General features: G+C 44.6%; 1 protein-coding gene across 8 annotated transcripts in view; it reads left to right on the top strand.

Moving 5' to 3' along the window:
• Positions 1-8,570, top strand: part of CASK (calcium/calmodulin dependent serine protein kinase) — a 414,851-nt gene extending 406,281 nt beyond the window's left edge. For all 8 annotated transcript variants that reach the window (XM_061179474.1, XM_061179472.1, XM_061179470.1 and 5 more), the window contains 2 exons: positions 3,725-3,808; positions 7,209-8,570. In XM_061179474.1, the coding sequence (XP_061035457.1) occupies positions 3,725-3,808; positions 7,209-7,385 (261 nt within the window). In that variant the 3' untranslated portion in view covers positions 7,386-8,570. The remainder of the gene's footprint in view (positions 1-3,724; positions 3,809-7,208) is intronic.
• Positions 8,571-14,708: the final 6,138 nt, after the last annotated feature.

Here is a 14,708-nt window from a genome sequence, read left to right as displayed (position 1 = left end):
CACATAATTCTCATCTAATAGAAGTATGTCAGTTCTTTCCTTGGAGTTAATTACTAAAGGAATATAACCTGATTCTTAGACATAAGAGGCATTTGGTGGTGTGGTGAGTACAGTCTTCCCGGACAGTCTCATGCAGTAGGTGCAGAATGACCTTCGTGTCTTTGTGGATAAAAACTAAGGGCGTGAATGCCGTGCAGAGAAGGGTAATCCGCAGGGAGCTAACGGTTGCCGAGTCGTGTGTTTTCTGGTGCAGAATAGAATAGCAGGCTAGAACTGAAAATACTCAGACAATTGGGTGGCTATCAGGCTGCAGTCATTGAGTGGAGAAAAGGCCATTTCACGCCTGGGGTGGCATTCTCGACTTCATCCGTGGGTTGTGGCTGTGTGGACTTCCATCTGGCACTCAGAGTAGCTTCAGGGATGGAAGCAAGGGTAGGGACTGTGCCTTAAGATTTTTTTTTCCCCATCTGAGTTGCCCAGAAGGTGGCTCTGGGTGGATGTGGGATGATGAGGAAACCTTATGTCTCAACTGACCCTGGAGTCACCTGATTTATGAGCACAGGAAGGATAGGAAAAGGCCCAAAATGATATTCACAAAAAGGACAGTTCTAAGTGAAGATCACTGTTAAGCTCGATTGAGCTATATACAGACTTTTTCATGATGGTTGTTCCTTGCTAAAACCTTCAGTCACAAAAGGATTTGCAAGGAAATGCCAATTACCTCTTTCAAAAATGAACATATAGAAGCTTGAAGAGCTTTCTCCCATGGGGAATCTGAGCCTATGACTTTCACAATTAAAGCAGTTTGAGGGCAGGTAAAACAATGTGCCAGGCTCCCTTACCCCACAAGTAGAAACTGTAACTAAAGAAGAAAAGACAACCCTCAGAATGGGAGAAAATATTTGCAAACGAAGCAACTGACAAAGGATCCATCTCCAAAATTTACAAGCAGCTCATGCAGCTCAATATCAAAAAATCAAACAACCCAATCCAAAAATGGGCAGAAGACCTAAACAGACATTTCTCCAAAGAAGACGTACGGATTGCCAACAAACACATGAAAGGATGCTCAGCATCACTAATCATTAGAGAAATGCAAATCAAAACTACAATGAGGTATCACCTCACACCGGTCAGAATGGCCATCATCAAAACGTCTACAAACAAATGCTGGAGAGGGTGTGGAGAAAAGGGAACCCTCTTGCACTGTTGGTGGGAATGTAAATGGATACAGCCACTATGGAGAACAGTATGGAGGTTCCTTAAAAAACTACAAATAGAACTACCATATGACCCAGCAATCCCACTACTGGGCATATACCCAGAGAAAACCATAATTCAAAAGAGTCATGTACCACAATGTTCATTGCAGCTCTATTTACAATAGCCAGGACATGGAAGCAACCTAAGTGTCCATCGACAGATGAATGGATAAAGAAGATGTGGCACATATATACAATGGAACATTACTCAGCCATAAAAAGAAACGAAATTGGGTCATTCGTAGAGATGTGGAGGGACCTAGAGTCTGTCATACAGAGTGAAGTAAGTCAGAAAGAGAAAAACAAATATCGTATATTAACGCATATATGTGGAATCTAGAAAAATGGTACAGATGAACCTATTTGCAGGGCAGGAATAGAAAGGCAGACGTAGAGAACAGACGTGTGGACACGGTGGGGGGGGTGAGGGTGGGATGAACTGGGCGATTAGGTTTGACGTAAATACACTACCATGTGTAAAACAGATAGCTAGTGGGAACCTGCTGTATGGCACAGGGATCTCAGCTCGGTGCTCTGTGATGGCCTAGTTGGGTGGGAAGGGGGAGGGGATGTGTGTATACACAGAGCTGATTCACTTCGCTGTGTGGCAGAAACTGACACAACATTGTAAAGCAATTATAGTCCAATAAAAATAAATAAGTAAAAAAATAAAATTCAGAAACATAATCCTAGGAAAAGTGAACCTTGCACTAAACAGGAAAGTCAAAACCTTTACCAACCAACTTGCCTCTTACATGCCTTTATATTCATAGAGGCCAAGAGATTCTCTTCAGCCATGAAAGCACAGTGCCCTCTAGTCAAACCTGCCTCAAAAGGCAAAATAGACTTTGTGAATTATATGTACTGCTTTTACATTTTTGTTTGATCAAAAGACTATTTCTGCCAGGTGCCATCTGGGGCATGAGGAAGACAACTGAACAAGATGCAGCCCCTGCCCTCAGGAAGCTTAGCCGCCAGCATCCAGGCACTTGCATTTCCAGGGTGGCGGGCACTACAGGTGCCTAAGTGTGGGTGTGTCAGGAGCATACCGGCGCGGCGCCTGACTCGGCTCAGAGCTCATAAAGGACTTTCCAGAAGAAAGAACACTCAGCCAAGCAATAGGGAAAGTGGGGAGGGGGACGAGGGGATGGAATGTCCAGGCAGAGGGAGTAGGAAGAGAAAGGCTGGCCCTTTCTGGAACTGAAAGTAGTTCAGCAAGGCCAGTCCATGGAAGGGAAGGGACAGAAAGGTAAGCATGGGCCAGCTCATGAGGCAGGGATCTGACATTTATGTTCAGGAGGGTACATTTTATCCCAAGGCCAAGAAGGAGCTCTTGAAGGGCTTGGAGTGGAGGAGTGATGGAATGGGATTTGCATTTCCGAAAGATTGTTCTAGTGGCGGGGTTTAGTAGGATTGGAAAGCAGCAAAACTGGAGGCAGGGCACCCAAATTGCTACTACAGCAAACCAGACACAAGAGGGAGGAATAGGAATAGGGCAAAGCAAACAATTGAAAGGCTATTTACAAAGCAAACTATGTGGCTAACAGAATAGACATGTTAAATTCTCATACAAAGGACAGCAAGATATTTACCCCTGACGCATACGCATTAATTACATGTCAGTGACTTGTGAACTGTGTGCCTATGTTGGGTTTTGTTGCGGGGCTGGGGGGTGTCCTGTCCTAGGGCAGCAGCAGAAGCAGCAACCCCTGACCAGAATCAACTCCCACAGCATCAGATGCTGGCTTTGCAGTATGTCTGTGCCAACTAGTAGCTTGCAGTTAGTGGTTTCTGATACCTTGGGATGGAACTGAAAGGGGCCTCAGAGGTCCCTCTCCCTTGAATGCGGCGTCTTCTCATGGGCCTACAAATTGCCCACAGCCATACGGCTCCACCCCTGGACAGGGTGTCCCTTCCCTATGAGTCCCACAGAGGAGAGGGCTTTCCTCAGGACAACTCAGAAGGCCTATGTCAGTGCGAACACAGCCCTCGCGGTCACAGTGGCCGTGATTTGCTCTCCTCATGAGCAATCTGAAATTTGAAATGTGGTGTAGTGCGCTCTGGATGAGTGCTGAAGCCACCCTGCTGGTCCGAGTCTACCCCAAAATGGATTTCCTAGGAATTAAAGTTCAGGCTACAATTAATAACCAGGTTTAAATGAACATTAACCAACATAATCAGTGTTCACTTTTCTGAAGAAAAATAAGTCGGATTGATTCATGAGATTCATAAGAAAAACGTCCAGTTTGTCTGCTTTTATTTGCCAATGGCTATTGTCCATCCTTTGGATGAAAAGAAGTAATATAAGTTATTTATAAAGTTGGTAAATTTAATAATATCTTGCCAAAAATTTGAATCAAGGGCTTTTCCAGTTGTATAATTTTCTATGAACTCATTTGAATGTTTGCATTAGTTATTTTTCCTTTTAAGTCTCAGTTTTCTTTTTTTTTTTTTTTACACAGGCACTGAAGGTCCTGAGAACTGCAGAGTTTGCTCCTTTTGTTGTTTTTATTGCCGCACCAACTATCACTCCAGGTTTGAATGAGGTAAGAATTAATCAGTTTTTCCTCTAATCAGCATTCCCCCCGAGTAAGGATGCATTTGTGTTGTGCATTCCAGAGCAAAGCCCCATCTCATTAAGACAACTAAATGAAGCTCTGCTTTGTTTTCCATGCTGGCCAGTAAGATTTCCAGAGCTTGAGGTCCTCTTTCAGGAGTAGGAATTACACACCACAGAGAGGTGTGGTTCTTCTGAGATCAGAATCATTAGGCAAATGCAAGCTTTAGTCTCCAGTGCAGTCCGCCTGGGGCCTTACCCATGGGTCTGCTCCCGCCCTGAGGGGCTGCCAGCCCCTCCTCTCCTGATAGCGACTGACTGCGCTGAGAGCTCTGGGCCAAGAATTGCCTTGCCTGGGGAGAACTATAAGGCATCCACCTCCTTGGCTGGGCTGCCCGGACTCCCCTAGGCAGCCTCCGGAGTGGAACCCGTGCAGAATCTCTACCCAGGCCCCTGGAGACTACCAAACCTGGAAATGAGCTCTGTCCCCTCTCAGGCCTACTCAAGTCAGCAGCCGCCACGGAGATGGTGCCCGCGAGGGTCGGCAGCACCATCTAGAACCAGGCTGGCTTACACAGCCTTCTATTGCTGGGCAGATAAGAAGGTAGTTATGGAGTGTCTGGTGAGTATATTGCTGCTTATCTGCTGTAGGGTCATTCTTAAGAGGAAACTCTACACAAAGTTTTCCTGAAGGCCATCACTTCTGCAGGGTCTAGGAATCACCAGGACGCTCTTGGCACTGTCCAGTTAACAGTGGCCTAGACTCACCCAAGCTTATGACAGTAAAATCAAGGCTTGGAGATTTTCACTTTAAGGAAAATTAAATATCTAGATTTAAGGAAGATTAAAGAACTAGATTTCTATGTCACTCATATTTTTCAGTCATTTTTTGTCATTTCATTTGCAAAAGATGTAGTCCTTGGTAAATTCTACTTTTCCATCTTATTTAATACACAAACATGTTTGAAACTCCACATTGTGGTTAGCTCTTATCCTTTGGTTACCATGTATTTTTCTTGAATTATCATCTTTGCTTTGTTTTTGTTTTTGCCTATTTTCCTGCCCTTTTACTAATTTTCCATAGCTGCCAAAATGGTGCAGAAAATTGCCTGTAAGTACCAGCTAGGAGGTGATGAAATACAGCCTCGTCTCCTTTCATAGATTTAGAATGTAGACATTTTGTTCCCACAAATCCTTGCTTTTGCTGTTAGAATAAAGGCATTTTGTTTTCACTGAGTTAAACCCTGCTCACGTGTAAGTCAAGCCTGCAGACAAGCTGTTGTAGAGGAAGAAACTGACAAACATGGCTTCATCTTATCAGATCCTTAAGAGGGAGCTTTATTTTTTTTGTGTGACGAGAACTGCATTAAAAATTTGATGCTCTCAGCCATAAATTTTCTTGAATGTTTTCATCAGCCCAGCTTTCTGAGCAAATTATAAGCTCTGCTAGTGGTTCTTGAAGCCCACCCAGGACTGTATATTCCAATAGAATCCCCTAGCCCGGAGAGTGACGTGGTAGGAATTGCTCCTTCTCGTACTGGTAGGAAGCACTCCTGTCTTTGGGTGAATGCATGTTTCCTAAAATGGGGCTTTTGCTTTGTGTTTATTGTAAAGCCACAGTGAAAATACTATGCTTTTTAAGTGCAAGCAGAAAGTGTGTTGATATGACCTTAGAAGGTGATGATTAACTGAGGTCTTATCTACACTGAAGTAGTTAACACCTAACATCCAAAGCATGTCACGTCCTGCTTTGAAATTCCGGTAGATGACAAAGCAGGTTAGGACACTCTCATTTCAGAGTGTCCTGATAGAAAAGATTGAGTCCCCAACTTTTCTGGTGTCTGTCATCCCCACTGTGGTGCTGTGATGGAATCGAGTGTTATTATTTCACCTCGAATCCCCTTGCCAGAGGGCTGCACCCACAGGCCGAGGTTCATCAGGAAGAGTCTCTTACAAACAGATGGGCCTCAGAGAAGAGGAGGGCCCCTAAGCCAGCAGTGGGTGCCAACAGCTCCCAAGTCCCTGAAGGCACCGCACCTTTTAGTTTCTCTGGAGATCTGTCTCTGTCAGCATGGGCCCCCATTTCCTAGTAGACTTTCTCTGTCTCTTGACTATAGATTTAACACTCATCAAATCGTATAATGGCCAGTATTAGTCAGCCAAGTGCTTGTTCTTTCGGTAACATTTATTAAGCACTTACTATGTATAAGGCACAATGCCAAGTGCTGGGCACAGCAAGGCAAGTTTGAGCTCTAGTTGGGGAGAGAGATACTAATCAAATAAACAGGTATTTAATTGTATCTATATATATTTCAGACTCCACCCAACAGCTCAGCTATCTAGTCGGTTACTTTGACTTACAAAGTTTCCTGGTTTCAAATTTGAACTTGCCCATTAAAAGTTCAGCATAACAAGATCTGACCCGTGAAGATGCAGAGGCAGACTTTCTGGTGGCCCTTAAGAGATCCCCATCTTGAAAGAACTGCCATCCTGAGGCTCTTTGTAGTGCGCTGCAGGAGTTGAGGGAAAGCCTTTACTGCCGCGAAGAGTTCAGTAGCTGCTTTTCCTTCAGAGTTGTTTCCATAAGAGATGTAAGTACTTATGAACAGTGATATTTGGCCATTTCCAATGCAGACCAATGTGAGGGGATTCATCAGATGCCAGCTGCCGTTGTATCTGGGAAATGGCCTTATTTCATCCATTATTTGTAACATCCAAAACGCTTTGCCTCTGGCATCCACTGCTGTTGAGTGAGGGCCATTATATGTAACTGAATTCCTGGAACATATTGAACTTCTAAGTAGAATAGAGAAAAATACAACTTAATTTGTTGTCCAGAGGCAGGGGCTTCTTGGCGCAAACACAGCTGGGCTCTGGGGCCTGGTGCAAGCAAGTGCAGAGGACCAAGGGAAGGGGATGCAGGGCTCTGACCTCGTCCGTCCCCTGAAGCCCCCCCGCCAAACGGGAGAGTGGCTTGAGATGAGGCGGGCCTGGGTCAGAGGAATGAGGGCAGAGTGGTTCGACTCTGATAGTCAGTCCCCACTGACCCCGGGGCAGACACTGCTTGGCCGGGGTGGGGTGATGTGTTTGCTGAAGAGTGTCTGTTTCCTCTGGTCTGTCCGGTTTGGCGTGGAGCCCCCTGTTGCATGGTGAGCAGTCGTGGTTGCAAGCCGTAGTTCTGTGACCCTGCCATCCCGGGGACCGTCATCTCCTCTGTCACGAAGCGGGCTTGGCCTCACGCCCAGATGTGGCACATCAAGGTCTGGCCTTGACTGTTTCTGACATTGGGACGGACAGAAATGTGACACGAGAAAAAAATCCGGCTGACTTTTCTCTTTGCTTTTCCCTCCTCCCACACCCATCCCTACCTCCATCCCATCACCATTTAGGATGAATCTCTTCAGCGTCTGCAGAAGGAGTCTGACATCTTACAGAGAACATATGCACACTACTTCGATCTCACAATTATCAACAATGAAATCGATGAGACAATCAGACATCTGGAGGAAGCCGTGGAGCTCGTGTGCACAGCCCCGCAGTGGGTCCCGGTCTCCTGGGTCTATTAGGCCTCTCCCCAGATATCTGCCGCAAAACTGGGAGCCACCTCATACATGGAAAAGCCTCTGTTATCGGCCTTGTGTCAGCAGGTCGTGGTCCCTAGAGACTACCTAGTTGTAGTGTGACCTACATTTATAATTATTGTCATGTCCAAATAGATAGGAGGAGAAAAACAATTACACACTAATTTAAAGAGACAGTATCTTTTTTAATCAGTTCTCCTAAACTTTAATAAAATGTATCTTTAAATGTATGTATTATTCAATCCTTTGGAATGTTATATTTTTGGAAATCATAGCTTTTTATTTCCAAGGCCCCTAAAAACTGCACAAAATAGATGCTGCTTTCTATAATCTATTTTAATAATAATAAACAATGATTCTGTTACCTTGACTGGGGTTGGAACACTACATTCTTTTTAGAGTCTGATTTTATGGATTGGAATATCTTTCTTTCCTTTATTTATTTGAAATAATCAGTCTAGTGATTACAAAACTCATAAATTTTTAAAGGCCTTTTTTTTCCTCTTTTTTTTTTTTAGAACAGTATTTTTTTTAAGTCCTTTATGTAACATCCAGATAATGTGATACTGTCTCTTTGAAGCACCCTGTAAACCTTTTAGAGATTTGAAGTTGGGTCTTGACTCTTAATGCATGTGGACAGTCGCGAGCGTTTATGCTGTCGGTGTGTCTGTGTTGGACAAAACAATCTGTAATCTACAGCAAAGTACATTCCGTTCACGGGGCACACCCAGGGGAATAAGAATAAAATGCTATTATGACTAAGTTGTAAACCTATGCACATCCCTTGCATTTCGGGCAACTTTATAAAAAACAAACAAAAACTGATTTTTATTAATAATAATCAATCATGTAGTGAAATGTGTTTGTAATTTTGTCTCAATTTAATTTGTTGTAAGGTGGGAGGGGGAATTGCTGGTTTCACCATTTCAGATCTGTGTTGTCTGAGAGTATTAACGTTTTAATTAAGCAAAGAAATGAGGATTTTTAATATGTATGTAATTGTTTTAAAGCACCCATTTTAAGAGAATATACTGTGCAATGAAGAAACCAGTTTAGGCATTTGCTATAAACTGAATTATTCCAAAAGAATAATCTATAACAGCCCTGTAAATTCCTTTAAAATGATAACTAACAGGACAGTTTGACCAATTTTTTTTAAAATATACTTCCTTTTATGTGTTCAATAATTAAATGCCTTTGGGTCCTTCATTTCATTATAGATTTGTTCAGGTTTACAAGGTGATGATCTTTTAGATTTTATAATCCATTAGCTGCTCACTGAAACATCAAAGGCCCAGGAATGATGAATATCAGTTAGCAGGACAACAAAATACTCTGCACCCAAGGGCCACTAATGTGCACCTGTGCTTTCTCCTTCCTCTTGCTATATCCCTTGGCACAGGAGAATCATGTCCTTGTTGCTTTAGAGACATTAACCATCTCATCACCCTTCCGCGAGGTCACATTCTTCCAATACAGGAGATTCAGGCTGGGGGGGGTGGGTCTTCTGACTCTTTGCCAGAGGTCAGTGGAAGGTATTTCATTAGAGTGTCTGTCAGGGTGTGAAGTGGTTCTATTAACCTGAGATCCTTGAAAAAATACCATCGAGTTTGCTTCTTGTCGGTTAGATGGCCTCATTGCTTTGTGCCCTGGCAGGATGTGCAGGATGTGTTCTGAGCGGAACAGCTCCTCTGTGAAGGACCACACCGAGAAGGCATTTGGATACTCTTTTCAGGGTGTCACCCTCCCCTCCCACGTACTCTTATTAAACAATGCTGATTTTTCCTCTGCTGTTGTCCTTTGTGGGTAACCAGATGAGTATACAACTTACAAAGTGCGGAGTAAACTGCTTCTGTTGGGACCCACAGCAGGGTGACCAAACCACCAAACCAGAGACACCGTGGATGGAGGGAGAAACCCCAAGAGCTGATTAGGGCTGTGTTAGGACTGATTTAAATCTACCTGATGCCAAGGCCAGGCAGTCATTCCCGTGATGGTACTGGTCGCAATCCGGGCTCTTCTCAGTGTGAAACTGCCCGCTCTACCTCTTTTCCAATGAAGCACAAAGAAGAATACAACTAACACCTGAGAACAGAAGCTCCCTCCCTCTGGTAGAAACCCCACTTGTCCTCTGAGACCAAATCTCCAGAGATGCTCGACGATGCCTGTCTTAAGCCACCCACCATGCTGATAAAGGTGGGTCATGCAGAGGAAGAGAAAAGCAATGCCAGTGTAAATGTCTGGCCCCAGGATTGAGAAGCACTGTAGCGCTCATCCTCTCTCCTCCACCGCTTTATGCGTCCTCAGAGAAGCACACAGGCAGGCGGCATTCTCACCATTGTGCGGGTGGCAAAATTCCTGCACCCAGAACTCATTCTGTCTAACTTCTCCGAGGTCGTCTGTTCCCTTCCACTAATACACGTCTTCTCTCAAGCAGTGTCTTTTTGACCTAGCAGAAAATACTTAAATTTCTGAATCCAGAGTAATTTCAGTACATTGCTGCTGCACCTCCATTACAATTGTCCACTAAGCAATCAGAAAATTGCTAAAAAGCTGCTTTACTGTTTCCATTCCATCAACAAAATCATTTTTTTTCCTTTAAAAGAACAGAGCGAATGATTAGATTATTAAATCTTAGCACTGATCAATTGAGCCATATTCTGAGGGCTCTCTTTCCAACCCCATTGCCCACAGCAAGAAATGGGGTGTTTTTTATATGTCAAATTATCTGTTAAAAAGAATGTCCTGATTTTCTAATCATAAAACAGTAATTACTTTGCACACGCAGCATGTTCCATTCTAACACTAAAAAGGAAAATGTCAGTTTAATTCAGGAAGCTTCCCAGTGTCAAGATAATATGGTAGCTTTTTTAAATGCAATTAAGTGTAACTCCTGTCAAGTGAGATGGTTTAAAATATTTGCTCAGAGAGGAGAAGAAATGGGTGACCTACTTCTTGCAATTTGCATTCAGAAGGCATCTTCTGAGCCCGTCCCATTGGTGGTGGGATGTCAGAAGATGCTTCAAAGCCCTCACCGCACAAAGGGTCAGCACATGCTCCTTTCCCCGGGGCCCATTCCATCTCCCACCGCTGGGGCCAGCCCGCCGGGCCTGGACTCCATGCTACAGTTATTTTTTTAAAACCTTTGATCTCATTATTGCAGACGAGGTTTTTTGGTTTGTTTTTAAATCACTTGTAGTTAATCTGTTCATTAAGGCTTTGAGTTCATTCCTTGAAAAAGTGTAGTCAGTTGAGCCACACTTGGGGAAACAGAGGTGGAGATGCCCGGCGTGGACACTGCCCCTTAAGGACAGGCAGCCCAAAACAAACGCTCTTGTCTCCCACTGATATGCTTTTCTTCATTTCAGGTCAATCTCTTGGGGCAAAGAGAACATGCCACTAAAGCTAGCAAGAACATTTCTTGATTAATAAATTCTTAATTTTAACACCTCCCACACTGTCTCCTTGGAAAGAGGAGAAGGCAACTTGCAATCAGCATTCCAAACAAGCCCCTTCTCATCCTCATCCCTCCTGCTTATTTCCTATCATCAAACTGGTGTGTGTGTGTGTGTGCGTGCGTGCGTGCGTGTGTGTGTGTGTGTGTGTGTGTGTTGGGGGGAAGGGCTTGTTTTTCCAGAACTGGACACAGCCTCCTAATTCCATCCTCTTTACAAGGGGTTATGATACCAAGGTCCCCGAGCATTCTTTCTCTTGTTCTGCACCTCTGATTAATTCTCCTCTTAGAAAGCTCTTTTGCTTCTCACTGCAGCTTGCAGACGGGCTACAAGCTTTACTCATGAATCGTTTCATTTGGTAGAAATTTTCCAGTTTTTACCCCTTTAGAAGTAAGGTCTTCCTCTCCATTTGGTGTCTTCAGTTACAGAACATTGCCTGTAAGGCTCAAGGCTTGATTGGCTTTGCCCACATCCAGTTATCAGTTTGCCTTAAACTTGGAGCTATTGGGAGTCTCAGGTCTTCCAGCTTAGTGAGTGAAGTTTAGGTGTGACATGCATCCAGGAAGTGGGAGAAAGGGAGAAAAAGAGTATGTTCACCAGTCCACATCCCTTTATCTGGTCTTTTCTCTGCTACTCTTGGGCTGCAGAAGGTGGGCAGACCTGGCCCACAGAAGGAGGAGGAGGGCCGCACCATCTCTAGGCCAGGCATTGCCAAGTCTTATCTCTTCATGGGGGAGAATAGAAAATCCAGAGCTCCCACCACCCCTCACTAACCATCAACTCTCTTGACCCTGTGCAAATGGACCGAGCAAAAGAAACTGGGAAGAGGTGTCTGGCACAGGAGACCTCGTTTCTGGCCCCAAGCACAACTTGCTATCTTATGTATGCGCAGAAACTTGGAGCTTCGCTGCCATTTCTGTGTTCCTTCCCTTCTCTCCCGCATGTGACCAAAGGAACGTGCCAGTGGTCTCGCCAACAGAGCCCTGGGGGTGACCATCTTGGGACCCAGAGGCCATGCAGTCTCTTCAAAGGAGTTCTGCTTGGGGGTAGAAATAGGTGTTCCTCCACAGTGCGTGGCCCCAGCTATTATTTTCATTTTCAAGAGACCAAGAATTGGAGGAATCGATTTCTGGTCTCTGTTGTGTCCCTGGATGGCGCCTGTGCAGGCGGTGGGAGGCTATGGGGGCAGCAGGCCCGGGGGCTGATGCGAAGGCCACACGATCCTCACGTGCGGAGGCCACAGCATCATGTTTAATTGCCAGGCAGATGCGTCGCCGTTCAAGCTCAGTTCTGGGGTTGTTTTGCATAAAGTTTTGCCAACGTGTTTTTGTTTGTTTTTTTTTTCTGTATGTATAATTGCCTTTTTATAAAAGGTTTTGAAGTATTGTCTCAGTGATAAAAAGAGAGCGATGTTAATGGTTGTTGTATATTTCACCGTATCCAATTGTAAGTATTTGAAGGGTACAGCGAAGCCTTAGCGTGCAAGAGCGTTTGTGCAGGAGGTGTCCTCTGACACCCAGGAGGTGAGGGGATCGGAAAGTTTCAGATTCTTTGTAAATGCCCCGCTTTTCTTTCTCTCTGTGTGTATCTATTTACATGCCTTAGCACACGCCCTCCCACCGTGATCCCTTTGCCCTGTCGCCAGAACAACCAGAACGCTGGCGCACTGCCAGTACAGGACAAGTCGACAGAACCCTAATCAGTTATCTCTCGTGTGCCAGGGGAGGAAGAGAAACTCCATAGTATTCTTTGTAGAATATACATACCTGTAGGATGCTGTGTAATGGGAAACCATAGAATTGGGCTTTTGTCATTTCAAAGTTGGAGAAATGTATGAATAAAATGTATAAAACACGAAAAGGTAGTTGTCTCCTCAGATTGCAGGCCAAACAGCTTGGGGACAAACCACCAGAGGATCACTTCCCGGCTCCAGTGTCCACCCTGGCAGCCTGGGTCGTCAGCCTGGCTGTCCAGATTGCATTCTGAAAGCAGTTCAAGCTCAACTACTCGCATGTGGATGCAGATTTTAAATAGCTTCAGTTAAAAAAAAAAAAAATCCAAGTTTGACAACTCCTGGGAAGAGACGTCCAAATTGGTTTGAGTGGTGTAGGCACCCAGCATGGAAAGGCTGTCCCTTGCTTGACATTTGCATAGAAAGCCTCAGGAGGAAGTCTGCTGCCCTTAGTGTTGGGTGGTTGGCTTTGGCCTCTGGTCTTTGGTCTGAGATGTCGCCCCTCGCGTGCCTCAGTGACCTAGTTTACACACTTCCTTCCCGGCCCTGGGCCTGGGCTCTGCCCAAGTACAGAACCATGGTGGCTTCAGAAACCCACAGTTGCATGTGTCCAGTGCCGACACCCCCAGAAATACCCCGGCCTGAATGTGCTCGCACGGCTCACCCCATTTTTTTTTTCTCTAACTGCTCACTTCAAGAAGACGCATATTAAGGAAACATAAACAGAAGCGATTATTTACTTTAGTCAAGTAAACCTCACCCTATCAAAAATACGTAGAAGAGTCTAGGTCACATTCAGACACAAGAAATTGAGCCTCTGGCCTTCTGATTCAGGGAATCCCAAGTCATCTTTCTGCAGACTTCTTACCCTAGCTGTACAGACAACCGAAAGCATAATGCTACCATTAAGCTTATTTTCTGCGCTTGAGGGCATTGAAGACACATCCAACGTGTCATTGGAAATGACTAGAAACATGTATTTCTATATTTTGCCCAGTTTACAGTAATATGATAAGCTGAATAAATAACACTGGGTATCATTCCGTGACCTGCTGCAGCAGAGCCTGGGAATCTGCAACAAGAACACAGCGATATTGGTACAGGGTAGTAGACAGTGACCATGAGTTCAAGGTCACCGAGAGTAGTGACCTTGAGTACCCTGAGAGTACCAAGCCCCCTTAAAGGACAATGCAATAGTGCAGCTAGTAACCCAAGGTAGCGTCTGACTTTCTCCAGGAATGAACACACAGGCCACAGGGCCTGCTGTGAAACCCCATGGTCAAGGCGGTGTCGAGCATCCTGCACCCGCTGGCCTGCTCTCCATGCTCCTCCCCCATCCTCACATTTCAGTGAGTGGTGCCCAGAAACGGTTTGGCCAGAGACTCATTCTTAGGCTAGATCATTAAACGCTTCAAGCGTCTGCTGTTCCCTCTTCACGTCTCAGGAGAGGGGGAGACAAAGCTCCAGGCCCTCGAGATGTTAAACCGAGGCTGGAGATGGGGAAATCGAGCCCACTCACAGCCCATTTGTGGGCTGGTCCCACACAAATCAACAGCTTACCATAGGATTTCCCCTAGAACTTTCTAGGGTGGTGGAAATGTTCTATTTCTTACTTGGGGTGGTGGTTACATGGGTATGTGCGAGACACATCGAACCTAAGATCTGTGCATTCTACTGTATGTAAAAATACCTCAGTTACAAAAAAGAAAAGAGAAAAATCATATGATCGTCTTCACAGCTACCAAAAAAACATTTCACAAAATTCAGCCCCCACTTCTAGTTTAAAAACGAACAAAAACTCTTACAAATAAGATAGAAAATATCCTCAGCAGATAAATAGCAATTTCAACCCACAGCCAACATAATCCACCTAAAGGTGACACAACAAAGGCATTACAATTGCCATTATCTTTTAAATTATCTAAATAACACATGATCTTCATAGAATGATTAGAAAATACGGATAAAACAAAAAGGAGACATTCAAGCAGATTCTGCCACTTGGAGATAACTGCTATAAACACTTCTGTGTATCTCTGCCAGGCTAGTATTTTTCCAGGGAAATATACCTCTATATATCTGTATTTTTAATGCAGTGGGGGGGGGGCATACGAAACACAT

This window comes from Eubalaena glacialis, chromosome X, assembly GCF_028564815.1.
Source record: "Eubalaena glacialis isolate mEubGla1 chromosome X, mEubGla1.1.hap2.+ XY, whole genome shotgun sequence".
NCBI classification, from domain to species: Eukaryota; Metazoa; Chordata; class Mammalia; order Artiodactyla; family Balaenidae; genus Eubalaena; species Eubalaena glacialis.
The sequence above is the reverse complement of the archived record's forward strand: the minus strand, read 5'-3'. Positions and strand labels throughout refer to the sequence as shown.